The sequence below is a fragment of the Gorilla gorilla genome, chromosome 4, assembly GCF_029281585.2.
Source record: "Gorilla gorilla gorilla isolate KB3781 chromosome 4, NHGRI_mGorGor1-v2.1_pri, whole genome shotgun sequence".
In the NCBI taxonomy this organism is placed as follows: domain Eukaryota; kingdom Metazoa; phylum Chordata; class Mammalia; order Primates; family Hominidae; genus Gorilla; species Gorilla gorilla.
In genome coordinates, this window is record NC_073228.2 from 176,003,728 (window position 1) to 176,019,630 (window position 15,903).

The following is a 15,903-nucleotide window of genomic DNA, read 5'->3' on the forward strand; positions in this document are numbered from 1 at the left end:
CAGCCCTTTGGGAGGCCAAGACGGGCGGATCACAAGGTCAGGAGATCGAGACCATCCTGGCTAACGTGGTGAAACCCCGTCTCTACTAAAAATACACAAAATTAGCCGGGCGTGTTGGCGGGCGCCTGTCGCCTGTAGTCCCAGATACTCAGGAGGCTGAGGCAGGAGAATGGCGTGAACCCGGGAGGCGGAGCTTGCAGTGAGCAGAGATCGCGCCACTGCACTCCAGCCTGGGTGACAAGGCAAGACTCTTATCTCAATTAAAAAAAAGAAAAGAAAAAAGAAAAACTTCCTCTCTTTGGCATTATTATACTGTAGTTATTCTAGGCTCTTTTAGTACTTTTCCATGTGTTTTTCAATTTTTCTTCTTTCTAATAAATGATTTAGGCTATAAATGCTCTGAAAACCACTTGGGCTGTGTAGCAGTTTTCCTATGTAGCACATTCTCTCATTCATTTCTGAACAGCCTGTGGATCTCCTTTAGAACTGATTGTATTTTAGTGACATAAGGATAATCACGTTACCAAGAGGTTTCGGACAACAGATATCTATCTATAGCATAGCTGGAAAAATTAAGAAGCAGCAATTTTAATTTTTGACTGTTTCCTCTGACGTGTTTACCTTCACTGCTGCCAGATCTCAGACACTATATCCAACATTCTACTTCTGAGGCAGGGTTCTGTATTCTATTTCTGGTTGCCAGAGCCTTCAGTTGACACAGTACTAAGATGAGACTGAAGCAAGGATCGTTTCTGTGGTACCTCTATCTGGACAAAATATACTGCTTATTATCCGTGAGAAATGTGAAGGCTTTGGCAGAATATTTTCATATTCTGGATGTGCACGGCAAGAACACCTTGAATGGTCAGTACTTTCAGACATGTCTCCTCTGGGTCCTTACCTGGGTTTTAGCTAATGTGTAAGAAAACTTGCAGAGCCAGAAACTATTTTGTTAGTACATTTTTTTTTTTTTTTTTTGAGACGGAGTCTCGCTCTGTTGCCCAGGCTGGAGTACAATGGCACGATCTCAGCTCACTGCAATCTTCGCCTCCAGGGTTCAAGCAATTCTCCTGCCTCAGCCTCCTGAGTAGCTGGGATTACAGGTGTCTGCCACCACGCCTGGCTAATTTTTTGTATTTTCAGTAGAGATGACCAGACCATGTTGGCCAGGCTGGTCTCAAACTCCTGACATCAGGTGATCCGCCCGCCTCGGCCTCCCTAAGTACTGGGATTACAAGTGTGAGCTACCACACCCGGCCTGTTTGTAAATATTTTATCTTCTAGTTGAAGCACAGAGAGAAGCTGCCAACTCAGAATTGACACTGGGGACAGTTCAGCCGGGAGGAGAAAATTGCAGACTCTGGTGGAATCCTGGCTCCACACCCATTATTCCTTGGTGATGTGGATAACACGTCATCGCCCTCTCTAAGTCTCATTTTCCTCATCTAGAGGTGAGGCTTCTCATAATGGAGTCCATTTCATAGTTGGAAAAAAAAAAGATAATGGGAGTATGGCAAATGCTTAGCACAGTGTCTGACACATCGTAAGGACTTAATAAGTGTTTGTTATTATTGTAATTATTATTCTTGGGAGCTGAGCCCCACTCAGGCATTAACTCTGGAGACCCCTCAGCAAGATTTATCTGTCATGTGGGAAGTTTGAATCTGATGAGCTGCAGGATCCCTTCTACTTATTGGTACTTGTGAATGACCAAAAAAATAAATAAATAAAAATAAATAAATAAATATAAAAGCTGCAGATCTCAGCCATGCTTGTTGAGTTCACAAACTAATAGAAGTCCAATTAAACACTTGAGGTTATTTTTAGGACTGAGTAGAAATAAGGTATCCTACCCATTCACTCGTTCTGACCTCAGAGAGAGAAATGTCATCCGTGAGTAAGGGGTTCCTCCGTCATGATTTTAAGGAGTTCATTCAATTTTTGAAAACAATAAAAAAAGAACACCTTCTTTCTCTCTTTACATAGAGATTTATGTACAGTGCGTTGCCAAATCTTCGCAATAACCCTGCCCTAGATAAGGCAGCTGCAGGGGACCTAGTTGTAAATAAAAGGCTGAGATGGAAACGCAGGGCTCTCTGCCTGCAAAGCCCATGCTGAGTCTCTCTGGGATGCTTGAGGAATTTAAGCTCTCTGGTAACCTCCCTGCTGATGCAGTACCCAGGAGGTAACGCCATGCTCATGTCTTCTGGTCACAGAGGGACTGGAGAGTGACCTGGAAGGGTGAAGGCACAGCCTTAATGTTTGCCTTCCTGTGGGGGAATGACTTAAGGTCTTGGAGACTTGGGTGAGCCAGACAGAGTCTGCCGGTTTCAAAACAGTCTTTTATTTATTTATTTATTTATTTGGGACGGAGTCTCGCTCTGTCGCCCAGAAGTGCAGTGGCCCAATCTTGGCTCATTGCAACCTCCACCTCCCGGGTTCAAGCGATTCTCCTGCCTCAGCCTCCTGAGTAGCTGGGACTACAGCTGTGCACCACCACACCCGCTAATTTCTGTATTCTTAGTAAAGACAGGCGGGGTTTCACTATGTTGGCCAGGCTAGTCTCTGTTGGCCAGGCTAGTCTCGAACTCCTGACCTCAAGTGATCCGCCCACCTCAGCCTCCCAAAGTGCTGGGATTACAGGTGTGAGCTATCACACCCGGCCTCAAAACAGTCTTTGTTAAGTAGCTACTAAGTTGCACATGGAAACATTTCTCAAGCAGCAACTACACAAACATCACTGTGCATATATATGGTGTGTTGTTTCCAGGTGCTCATATCCAGAGAGGCGTGGAGAAGGAACATCAAGAGGCGGTCAGAAGCCCCCAAATCATGACATTGTGACTACTAATTTGCTGTGCTTTTAGCTGGCTTCAGCTGGGACTCCACATTACACAGATATGTTTTACCTATTCAGTGGAGACTTTTTTTTTTTTTTTTTTGAGACGGAGTTTTACTCTTGTTGCTCAGGCTGGAGTGCAGTGGCGCCATGTTGGCTCACTGTAACCTCCGCCTCCTGGGTTCAAGCGATTCTCCTCCCTAGTAGCTGGGATTACAGGCATGCGCCACTACGTCCAGCTAATTTTGTATTTTTAGTAGAGACGGGGTTTCTCCATGTTGGTCAGGCTGGTCTCGAACTCCTGACCTCAGGTCATCCTCCTGCCTCGGCCTCCCAAAGTGTTGGGATTACAGGTGTGACCCACCGTGCCTGCCCAGTGGAGCCATTTCTTATGCAGGAGAGAGTTTCTGTCATCAGTGAGTAAGGGGAAACACATGTAGATAAACGTAAAAATCCCTTGTTACTGTAATTTGTACATACAACTGTAGACAGCCACACACCACTGTGTAAGTGTATTGCCATGTTTGTTTTTTTCATATTTTGTTCATGATTAATGAGTGGAATGGCAAGCAAAAAACTTCTCTGTACTTGGTTTGCAACAAGATCTTGAAAATGAAAACAACAAAAAAGAAAACAACAAAAAACTTCCCAGTTCTTTAAAGAGTTTTTCACTATTTTTTCTTCTGAATGTGTATGATTAAATATGCATTAACTAATGCACAAAAGATAGTTTCACCATGGAAAAAAACAACACTGTGAGGCAAATCCACACTCGAACCCCAGCTCTGCCACTTGCTATGTGAGGCACAACTTTTTTTTTTTTTTTAAACAGAGTTTCACTTTTGTTGCCCAGGCTGGAGTGCAATGGCACAATCTTGGCTCACCACCACAACCTCTGCCCCCCGGGTTCAAACAATTCTCCTGCCTCAGCCTCCCAAGTAGCTGGGATTACAGGCATGCGCCACCATGCCCAGCTAATTTTGTATTTTTAGTAGAGACAGGTTTTCTCCATGTTGGTCAGGCTGATCTCGAACTCATGACCTCAGATAATCCGCCTGCCTCAGCCTCCCAAAGTGCTAGGATTACAGGCATGAGCCACCGTGCCCAACATGAGGCACACCTTTGCTGCTCAATGTGTGGTCCTCAGATTAGCCACAGCCACATCACCTAGGAGCTTCGAGAAATGGGCAGTCTCAAGTTCCATGCCAGATTTCTTGAATTACAATCTGTAGTTTTACAATATCCCCCAAGTGACTGGTATCCCCATTACAGTTTGAGAAATGCTAATATAGACTAATTGATATCTGAGACTTACTATAAAGGGTATTGTGTCCGGTGTTGGTTCCTTCTGGTGGGTTCGTGGGCTCCCTGACTTCAAGATGAAGCCACAGACCCTCGCGGTGAGTGTTACAGCTCTTAAAGGTGGCACAGCCCCAAAGAGTAAGCAGCATCAAGATTTATTGTGAAGAGTAAAAGAACAAAGCTTCTACAGCATGAAAGGGGACCCAAGTGGGTTGCCGCTGCTGCCTGGGGTGGCCAGCTTTTATTCCCTTATTTGTCCCTGCCCACGTCCTGCTGATTGGTCCATTTAACAGAGTGCTGATTGCTCCATTTTACAGAGTGCTAATTGGTCCATTTTACAGAGTGCTGATTGCTGCATTTACAATCCTTTAGTTAGACACAGAGTGCTGATTGGTGCATTTACAATCCTTTAGCTAGACCTAGAGCGCTCATTGGTGTGTTTTTACAGAGTGCTGATTGGTGCATTTACAATTCTTTAGCTAGACACAGAGTGCTGATTGGTGTGTTTTTAGAATCCTCTTGCAAGACAGAAAAGTTCTCCAAGTCCCCACTCGACCCAGGAAGTCTAGCTGACTTCACCTCTCAGCATGATGCCACTTTCTCTGTAGGGCTGTCAGGATTTAGTGAAATGTGGCATTTAAAGTGCCTAACATGGCTGGGTGCACTGGCTCACACCTATAATCTCAGCAGTTTGGGAGGCAGAGGCAGGTGGATTGCTTGAGCCCAGGAGTTCGAGACGAGTCTGGGCAACATAAGGAGACCCCATCTCTACAAAAAATTAAAAAATTACCTGGACATGGTGGCATGCACCTGTGGTCCCAGCTACTTGGGAGGCTGGGGTGAGAGGATCATTTGAGCCTGGGAGGTTGAGTCTGCAGTGAGCTGTGAATGTGCCATTGCACTCCAGCCAAAAAATAAGTAAAAAATAAAGTGCCTAACACATAAGGTGGTAAATAAGGTTTGTTTCCTTCCCCCTACAGCCAGATGCATTTGCTTTATACAAGCATGAGGCATATCAAGGCGTTTATAGACAGGGAATGACTTTTGTTGTTGTTGTTTTTGAGACGGAGTCTTGGTCTGTCGCCCAGGCTGGAGTGCAGTAGCACGATCTTGGCTCACTGCAGCCTCCGCCTCCCGGGTTCAAGCAATTCTCTGCCTCAGCCTTCCAAGTAGCTGGGACTACAGGTGTGTGCCACCACGCCTGGCTAATTTTTGTATTTTTAGTAGAGACAGGGTTTCACCATATTGGCTAGGCTGGTCTCGAACTCCTGACCTCGTGATTTGCCCGCCTTGGCCTCCCAAACTGCTGGGATTACAGGCATGAGCTACTGTGCCTGGCCGAAGGGGAATGATTTTGTATTCCTCATTTTAATTATCTCAAGGGAAAGGCAAAGGAAAAATGTCAGCATCTCCAAGAAAGTGTTCTCAGTCCCCAGAGAGAATTAAGCTCTCCTTTCATACATAAGGAGCACTTTGTGCCCATTTTATATGTTAGCACCTTGCCTTTTATCAGTGCTGTGTACATATCTGTCTGCTCCATGGAGTGTGTGAGCTGGGGGCAGGAGCCAAGCCCTGTCCACGATCTCATTCTCCACAACTCCAGGTCCAGTGCTTTTCCACAAGCTCAAGGGCGACAAAGGTTTCAGGAACTGTAGAAAGTACAGTGGCAGAGCCAGAAACAAAATATTATCATCATTCTTCCTAGATCAATAAGCTTCCAACATCACTACCATTTACATGGCTTCTAGCTGTTTAGCATTTTGGAACTATATCCAAATAACACATCTCCTCACCTGCCCACCTTAACAGATGTGCTGTTCTATCACTTCCTTCATCATGTGACTGACTTGAAAAAGGCACAGATCAACATTGTGTTTGACATGCTGGACTGGAACGCTGTGGGCGAGATCGGCTTTGAGAAGTTCTACATGCTGGTGTGCATGCTGCTGGCCCACCAGGCAAGTAGCCGCGCGGCTGCTGCCATCCTCTTGCTAATGGGAGCACTGAATTAGGAATGCATCAGAAGTTTTCTTCCTTTCACTAAAAAGAGGAAGAAAAGATGGGTGGTGGGGAAAATTAGTTTTGGTTCCCGAATGGTTCAGGTTTTTCAACAGCTTCTCCCTGAGGCAGCCCCAGCCTCTTGGCCGTCCTCCTACTCTGCCCACCCTCGTAAAGGACAGATGTGGCCCATCGCATCCCTTCTTGGCATTCCTTTCCTCACTTGCTCTAGCTGGTGATTTTCAGAGAATCACCAGTTAGCTCAAGTGCCTCACTCCTTCAATGATCCTTTTTCTCAGAGAACCTTCTGAGGTATTTTCTTACCGTATATACATTTCCAGTAGGTACTTACCCAGTTCCCTTTTTTCCTTTTTTTTTTTTTTTTTTTGAGACTGAGTCTCAATCTGTGGCCCAGGCTGGAGTGCAATGGCGTGATCTCAGCTCACTGCAACCTCCACCATCTGGGTTCAATAGATCAAGTAGCTGGGACTACAGGTGCACACCCCCACACCTGGCTAATTTTTGTATTTTTAGTAGAGATGGGGTTTCACCATGTTGGCCAGGCTGGTCTCAAACTCCTGACCTCAAGTGATCCGCCCGCCTCGAGCCTCCCAAAGTGCTGGGATTATAGGTGTGAGCCACCACACCCCGCCTCAGTTCCCATTTTTTTGAGGGAAGGAGGTCATCATTTTATCACTCATGCCATGATGTTTCACAAGACTTTCACTGAATGGAAGGAAATGCATTATAGTAACTAGGGTTCCGTCTAGCAAAATTGATTATTACAAGTGGCAGAATTCAAGTTCCTTTTGAATGCAGAAGCTGAAGTGGGACTTGCTGCATTTGCTGATAAAACCCTTTCAGCCCTGAGCTTCGGATTTTCTCTTTTGCTTTTAGCTCTCTAGGGAAGGGGCTGGTGAAGATATGTCTTGGGGAAACAAGTTTAGAAAGCAGCATCGACCACACGGTTGCTCATCTCACCTATTTCTCTCGCAATAGAACCATTTGGAAGGACAGTTTATGTATCGTCATTCCCGGCCTGTCTTTGACCTGCTTGACCTGAAAGGGGATCTGAGAATTGGTGCAAAAAACTTCGAAATTTACAGATTTCTCTTCAATATTCAAAAACAGGAACTCAAAGATCTGTTCCATGACTTTGACATTACAGGTGACAATGTAAGTACAGATCCAAAATGTGGCATCTGTGTGGCAGTCTCTTCCCAAAAGCAGAGAAAAATGTCCTACTACATATAGGAGAGATGGGAGAGGAGGAGGGAGGGAAAAACCTACTCAAATAAGCACATTGCATGGCACAAGGATCAGAAAAAAACTTAAGAGACTATGGGCTCTTGAAGAGAAAGGGTGGACTAACTGCTATATCATGGCCAGGCTCGGGGGCTCATGCCTGTAATCCCAGGACTTTGGGAGGCCGAGGCGGGAAGATCACCTGAGGACAGGAGTTTGAGACTAGCCTGGCTAACACTGTGAAACCCTGTCTCTACTAAAAATACAAAAATACAAAAATTGGCCAGGCGTGGTGGCTCACGCCTATAATCCCAGAATTTTGGGAGGCCAAGGTGGGCGGATCACCTGAGGCTGGGAATTTGAGACCAGCCTGACCAATACGGAGAAACCCTGTCCCTACTAAAAATACAAAATCAGCCGGGCGCGGTGGCACATGCCTGTAATCCCACATACTTGGGAGGCTGAGGCAGGAGAATCGCTTGAACGTGGGAGGTGGAGGTTGCAGTGAGCTAAATCATGCCATTGTACTCCAGCCTGGGCAACAAGAGGGAAACTCCGACTTAAAAACAACAACAACAACAAAAATTAGCCAGGTGTGGTGGCAGGTGCCTGTAATCCCAGCTACTTGGGAGGCTGAGGCAGAAGAATCACTTGAATCCAGGAGGCGGAGGTTGCAGTGAGTCATGATCACACCATTGCGCTACAGCCTGGGTGACACAGGGAGACTCCATCTTAAAAAACAAACAAACAAACAAACAAAAAATGCTACATCATATAATATGGATACAAAATTATACTTTGGAGGAAATATAATAATATGACAGTAGTTTAGTGTTGGGGGAAGAGTTTGTAGATTTAAATTAAACAGGAAGAGATTATATGATGAATGGGAGCATGTGAGCATAATCCTAAGGGCTGGGCACTGTGGTGCACACCTGTAGTCCCAGCTCCCTGGGAGGCTGAGAAGGGAGGATCGCTTGAGCCCAGGAGTTCCAGGCCAGCCCGGGCAACATAGTGAGATCCTGTCTCAAAAAAAATTCCTAAGAGAAAGCTATGGTGAAGACAGTGAATTCTGCCTATTTAAAGAGGAAATCCACATTGGGGAAACAAGTGGCAGCTAAGGTTGAAAACAGTGATCACACTCTGAACAAGCTTAGATGCCAGCCTGAAGCCTCTGGACTTCACATGGTAATGATCGGTGAAAAAAGTAATTGCGGTTTTTGCCATTGAAAGTTGGCAGGCTGGGGTTGGGTGCGGTGGCTCATACCTGTAATCCCAGGACTTTGGGAGGCCGAGGTGGGCAGATCACGAGGACAGGAGATCGAGACCATCTTGGCTAACACGGTGAAACCCCATCTCTACTAAAAATACAAAAAAACTAGCTGGGCGTGGTGGCAGGCACCTGTGGTCCCAGCTACTCTGGAGGCTGAGGCAGGAGAATGGTGTGAACCTAGGAGGCGGAGCTTGCAGTGAGCCGAGAACACGCCACTGCCTGGGAGACAGAGTGAGACTTCATCTCAAAAAAAAAAAAAAAAAAAAAAAGAAAGTAATGGCAAAAGCCGCAATTACTTTTGCCTTTTCTACCAACCTAATGGAAGAAAGTGACCTTTGTGCTGGGCACCATGGCTCATGACTGTAATCCCAACACTTTGGGAGGCTGGGGTGGGTGGATAACTTGAGGCCAGGAGTTCAAGATCAGCCTGGCCAACATGGTGAAACCCTGTCTCTACTAAAAATACAAGAATTAGCCAGGCGTGGTGGCACACGCTTGTAAGCCCAGTTACTCGGGAGGCTGAGATGGGAGAATCCCTTGAACCCGGGAGGCGGAGGTTGCAGCAAGCTGAGATCACGCCACTGCCCTCCAGCCTGGGTGACCAAGTGAGACCCCGTCTCAAAAAAAAAAAGGCCGGGCACAGCGGCTCATGCCTGTAATCCCAGCACTTTGGGAGGCCGAGGCAGGCGGGTCATGAGGTCAGGAGTTTGAGACCAGCCTGACCAACGTGATGAAACCCCATCTCTACTAAAAATACAAAAATTAGCTGGGCGTGGTGGTGTGCATCTGTAATCCCAGCTACTCAGGAGGCTGAGGCAGGGGAATCACTTGAACCTGGGAGGTGGAGTTGCAGTGAGCCGAGATAGCGCCATTGCACTCTGGCCTGGGCGACAGAGAGAGACTCCGTCTCAAAAAAAAAAAAAAAGTGGCCCTTGTTCTTTTAGCATCTACAATAGACTCTCTATTCCTGGGTACTCGCCTACAATCGGACTATAATTATGTCCCAATTACTGAGTGTCTTTAATTATCCAAGTTTTTAAAATAGAAATGAATATAATCCTGCTATCATCTGAAACAAAGTATGAAGTTTTTCCTGAAATAATTTTTCTTTTTTCCCCCCCAACCAAAGCGTCTTAATTATCAGGAATTTAAGCTGTATACAATCATCTACATTGACAAATTACAGAAAAGGCAGAAAACAGAGGAGAAAGAAAAAGGAGAGAGAAAGAGAAGTCTCTACTCAAAATGTCACATCAAGCAGATACAAGCTGAAAGAGTCTCTTGGAAAAAAATGGAATCTGAAAGTACAGAACGTGAACATTGATGAAGACTGTTAACATGTCTAAAAATAAATTCAGAGCATCAAAGTAGATATCTTTATAATGACTTTTTTTTTTTTTTTTGAGACTGACTCTTGCTCTATCACCCAGGCTATAGTGCAGTGGCATGATCTGGGCTCACTGCAACCTCTGCCTCCTGGGTTCAAGTGATTCTCATGTCTCAGCCTCCCAAGTAGCTGGGATTACCACCATGCCCAGCTAATTTTTTGTATTTTTAGTAGAGATGGGGTTTCACTATGTTACTCAGGCTGGTCTCGAACTCCTGACCTCAAGTTATCCACCCACCTTAGCCTCCCAAAGTGCTGGCATTACAGGTGTAAGCACTGTGCTCAGCCAGGTTTTGAATTTTAATAACCTCTCGATCTCACACAGAACTCACAATAATGTGGAATAACCACTTTCATTTTGTTGACATGTCCCAATTCTGCTGCTGCTTTTCAGATCAACCCTGATCAATAGCTTCCTCTGTATCCAAGTAATTGCTAACACAACATACTGGAGCCAGGTAGGTGAAAGAAGGTGCAGCTTTCCTGATATTGGTCATAGTGGTCCAACAGCCTCCTACTTCTTAGGCTAAGGCCACCTAGGTGCCAGAGATTTCAAATTAGCCAATGGTGACGTGCTCCAACCACACAGTAGTTGACATTTAAGAATATGGAGGCTATGTTCTTCCTAGAATCTTAATTACTCTGAGTTAGGTACTTAAACAAGCGTACCAAGTTTACTAGGGTAAAATAATAATTATTATTTTTTGAGACCGAGTCTCGCTCTGTCACCCAGGCTGGAGTGCAGTGGCGCAATCTCGGCTCACTGCAACCTCTGCCTCCCCAGTTCAAGCGATTCTCCCTGCCTCAGCCTCCCGAGTAGCTGGGACTACAGGCGTACCCCACCAGGCTCGGCTAATTTTTGTATTTTTAGTAGAGACGGGGTTTTACCATATTGGCCAGGCTGGTCTCAAACTCCTGACCTCGTGACTCACCTGCCTCGGCCTCCCAAAGTGCGGGGATTACAGACGTGAACCATCATGCCTGGCTCAGTAAAATAATTATTACATGCTATTGCATAATTTTAATTTTTTTATGCCTTGAATAATTTAAAAATATTTTTTGGGATGGAACTTATGAATCCTCTCTACCCAGTTGTACTGTAATGTTACTGATGACAGCTACCATATTATCATGTGCTTGCTATGGGTTCGGTAGTTCTTTAGACGCATGATTTATCCTTATAGCCCTATGAATTAGGTGTCATCCTTGATGTGCAGATGAGAAAACTGAGACCTAGGAAGGTTAAGAACCTTACTCAAGAACATATAGCTCACCAGAGGGCGGACCAGGATTCAAATTCAAGGTCAATTAGATGCCTGTGCTTAGAGCCAGTATCTGAGCAGCTCATTTTAGTTTCAGCAGATCCAAGTTTTAAGCTGAGATTTCATTGGCTTGGAAATCTATTTTGCGTAATGTTATTAATCACCACATCTCCTGCTACCATAAATTTCTCAGGGAAGAAGTTAAATACAGCTCAAAAAAAAAAAAAAAAAAAAGAAATACAGCTCATTTACTATAATCCAAGGATTTCTTAAGGACACATTACATAACTGGCCTTAAGGAATTCCATGAGTTCCAGAGTACTTAATATCAAAAATAAAATTTAATTACTTTGTCAATGTGCAACAGACAAGAATACTGCTGAAGACTGTCATTCATAAGTTAAACTTGTAAATAACAGCAAATAATTACTATCGCTCTATAGGATTTTGATTTCATGCTTTCAAGTGTGACAAATGTAATTAGCAGCCAAAACTTCTCTTCCCCACAATGGTACCAGAAAAAACAAACCCAACTCAAGATAATTGACCTCTGATCTAGGGATAATGGTATCTACCTTGTGGAACTGTGAAAAACAAAAAGATGCAATGCATCTCACAACAGTGCTCTTCCCTTCCTTTGCTTTGGTGAAGAGTTTGCAATTATTCTCCAAGGAGACTCTCTGGCAAGCAAGTATGGACGCTACTACACCTACCCACTGTACTGAAAGATGAGCACTGTCTGGTCAGAAAATGGCAGCTAGAGATTAGCCATAGTTCCAAGTGCCCCACTAAGCTCATCTTGGCATAAACCGTTTCTGCCTCTTGCGGCAGCCTCGATGGCTTTTGCCACCAGACAGCCTTGGGATCTAGGCATGGTTTTGTAAGAAGAAATTAGTGAGGTCTCAGGAAGGCGTCTCTGTCCTACCTTCCAGAGGGGTCCTGAGATATATAAAGGGTAACCATGGCCAGGCATAGTGGCTCAAGCCCGTAACCCCACCACTTTGGGAGGCCGAGGTGGGTGGATCACTTGCGCTCAGGAGTTTGAGACTAGCCTGGGCAACATGGTGAGGCCCTGTCTCTATTAAAACCAAACCAAAACAAAAGGGTAACCATGGATATGTATTTTTTCAGACATGGTCTCTAAAGCAATGAAAATACTATACTCTTTATTGTTTCAGAATGGGGGCAGGGAGAAAAGATGGCCAAAGGTAATAGGTACATATAGGTACTGATTTAGGCTAATTTAAAACCACATCAAATGACTGAAGTTTCAGGAATGAGCAATTTTATAAAAGTTTTCCCCTCCACTCTGGAAACCATTAGGGTGGCTATAAAAGGTATAATTAACCAACTATCAGATTTTTTTTTTTTTTTTTTGAGATAGTTTCGCTCTTGCTGGAGCGCAATGACACAATCCCGGCTCACTGCAACCTTCACTTCCCAGTTCAAGCGATTCTCCTGCCTCAGCCTCCTGAGTAGCTGGGATTACATACACCCGCCACTACGCCCGGCTAATGTTTGTATTTTTAGTAGAGATGGGGTTTCGCCATGTTGGCCAGGCTAGTCTTGAACTCCTGACCTAAGGTGATCTGCCCACCTTAGCCTCCCAAAGTGCTGGGATTACAGGTGTGAGCCACCGTGCCCAGCCCAACTATCAGATTTTTAAAATGTTCTTCCTTTTAAGAGCATTTTCCTAAACTGGATGCTTCTAGAATGGTATCAGGAAACTGAGCATCTCTCTGAATAGCTCACACTGAAACTTACTGTCAACAAGAAAATTCAAACGCACCACTTCAGTGATATTCTTTTGGGACTTAGTAGTACAATTTATAAAACAATCTACTAATGTACACTTTAGGACTTTTTCACAATTACATTTTATGACAACAAATTTTAAATGTGTTTGTAGGTATGTGTGTAGATGCTTCAACTTAAGTTTCACTATTCCCACAGTGAATTCACCCATCAGATTGTGCTTTTAAGGGTAGAGTTTATTAGACAATGTACATTTAGGTATGTTTTTGGATGGTACCAACCCTCTGTATTATTACTAAGTCATAGTTGCATTAAAATGTTTTGGTCAACCAAGTGTGTTCAGGTGGCCTGAGCCCTGGGAAGAGAGCAGCACCTGCAGAGGTAGAGGAATGCAGGCCTGATGGGAGGGAGGGCTGACCCAGCTACAGTTTCAGCCCAGGCCCAGACTGGTTCCTCCATAATCTATATCCGCTACAAAGAGGGAAGACATTTGGAGGAAGCTAACTATAAATCAAGTGAGATCATTTATTAGGTTGGTGCAAAGGGAACTGTTTTTGCCACTGGCATTAAAAGCATTAAACGCAATGGCAAAACTGCAATCCCCTTTGCACCAACTCAACATCTTCCACCAGTTCTTAGAGTTCATGTCTTATCATCTTAAGCCTCATACCAAAGACAATGATTAGAAAGAGCCAAATGAACTGTGCTGACATCTGCTGAGTGGGACAGTTATCCACCTTAGCAGCCTACAGAACCTGGAGCATCAGAGGAGCCACAAGAAACCCAAACAGACATCACAGAAGATTGGCTATAGCAAGGGAGGTTATCAGCTTCATTCTTTCCTCTCCATAAGTGAAAACACTAAATTACAGTATTTGAGAGTCGGAGGTAGACACAATGTATATCTGCTAATTTGTCCAATTGATAAGAAAAGACCATTAAAAAACTATAGTGTCTTAAAAACTTGTCATAAAATAAGGATTTTTTCACATCAATGGGGAAAAGATAGATAAAAGTTATTCACTAAGTATTATCAGGAAAAGTGGGGTAGCTATTTGGAAAAATAAAATGTGGATTGCTACCCTACTTCTTTCACCAAAATAAATTTCATATAACAATGAAACCAAAAAGGAAACACACAAGAAACATTTTTGTAACCACGGATTGGGGAAACATTTTTATAACCTCAAATTGGGGAAGATCGTTTGAGGTTAAGAAAAAAACTCAGAAACTGTAAAATAAGAGACTGACAGATCTGACCAGGAAAAACTTAAAATCTGCATATGGTAAATTCCACCCAAACAAAAGAAATGACAACATGTGATAGAAAAGAACCAATTTCCTCAATAGAGGACAGGTACTCACAAGTCTTGACAGTAAAGACCAACATGCGATAGGAATATGGGCAAATAGAACATTCACAGAAAAAAAAAATGGCCTTAAAATATAGTAAAATGTTAAACTTTGCTCATAAGGAAAATACAAAGCAAAACCACAGGACAAAGTTTTTACTTATCAGATTGTCAAAGATCAGAAAGGTGGTCAGGGTGTAGGAAAATTAGAGCAGTCATATTGCTGTAGTATAAGGATTAATTGGTAAAATCGCTTTGGAGGACAAGTCACATAAATCTATAGAATGCAATTCCTCCATCTATGTATACAAAGATCTTACCTATATAAAAGGAAACTCATTGCAGCATGGTTCGCAGTAGCAAAAAACTAGGAACAGCAAAGCCGACCAGAATAGAGACTGATGTAACTGTGGTATGCCCAGACCATGGAGTACCACTGCACCTGTGAAGAGGAAGGATGCAGATCTAGATCTACGTATGCGGAATGATCTCTGAGGTTTACCATTTTAGACAAATCAAAGGTGCAGAATAGTATATGTATTTATGGAAAAAAATGAGGTGGAGTGAATATACCCATATACACTAAAAGAGTGGTTTTTGAGTGTGTCTCCCAGATCAGCAGAAGCAGCACAACCCGGGACCTTTTAAGCATGCAAGTTATAGGGCAACATTCAGATCTACTGACTCAGAACGTCTGAGGAAAGGGTCAAGCAATCTGTTTTAATAACCTTTCAGGTGATTCTGATGCATGCTCAAGTTTAAAGATACCCAGAAAATGGTCAAAGTTGTTGCCTCTGGGGAGGAGAAACAGAAGAGCGACAGGAGTGAAAGACTCTTTTTGCTTTGATATATCTGGATTCTTTTACCATGGGTGTGTATTGCCTACTTCATAAAGTTATGAAGTATCACCTGCTTTACATGAAATTTACCCAGGCTGGAGTAAAACAGCATGATCATGGGTCATTGCAGCCTTGACATCCCAGCTCAAGTGATCCTCCCAACTCAGCCTCCCAAGTAGCTGGGACTACAGGCATGCTCTATCACGCGTGGCCAATTTTTTAATTTTTAGTAGAGATGCGGTCTCCTCTATGCTGCCCAGGCTGGGTCTTGAACTCCTGAGCCCAAGCAGCCCTCCCGTCTTGGCCATCCAAAGTGCTGGGATTACAGGCATGAGCCACGGCACCTGGCCAGCATGATTCTTAAAAAACAAAAAGAAAAACAAAAACACAGCTGGGCGCGGTGGCTCATGCCCGTAATCCCAGCACTTTGGGAGGCCGAGGCGGGCGGATCACGAGATCAGGAGATTGAGACCATCCTAGTTAACACAGTGAAATCCTGTCTCTACTAAAAATACAAAAAAATTAGCCGGGCGTGGTGGTGGGCGCCTGTAGTCCCAGCTACTCGGGAGGCTGAGTTCACACAGGAGAATGGCGTGAACCCGGGAAGCGGAGCTTGCAGTGAGCTGAGATCATGCCACAGCACTCCAGCCT

The 15,903-nt window shown here is 44.2% G+C and overlaps 1 protein-coding gene across 1 annotated transcript; it reads left to right on the forward strand.

Annotated features, from left to right (window-relative positions):
• The first annotated feature begins 711 nt into the window (after positions 1 to 711).
• Positions 712 to 10,027, forward strand: EFCAB9 (EF-hand calcium binding domain 9). The gene is made up of 4 exons (XM_004042994.3): positions 712 to 864; positions 5,951 to 6,099; positions 7,139 to 7,315; positions 9,787 to 10,027. Exons 1-4 carry the CDS (start codon positions 729 to 731, stop codon positions 9,979 to 9,981), a joined length of 657 nt encoding a protein of 218 aa, XP_004043042.2. The 5' UTR covers positions 712 to 728; the 3' UTR covers positions 9,982 to 10,027.
• Positions 10,028 to 15,903: the final 5,876 nt, after the last annotated feature.

Excerpts from the sequence above, each read along its gene's own strand:
- EFCAB9 (XM_004042994.3), top strand. The coding sequence starts at position 729 with ATGAGACTGAAGCAAGGATCGTTTCTGTGGTACCTCTATCTGGACAAA. Across the intron at positions 865-5,950 it reads CGGCAAGAACACCTTGAATG|ATGTGCTGTTCTATCACTTC; the intron begins GTCAGTACTTTC and ends CCACCTTAACAG. Across the intron at positions 7,316-9,786 it reads TTGACATTACAGGTGACAAT|CGTCTTAATTATCAGGAATT; the intron begins GTAAGTACAGAT and ends CCCCAACCAAAG.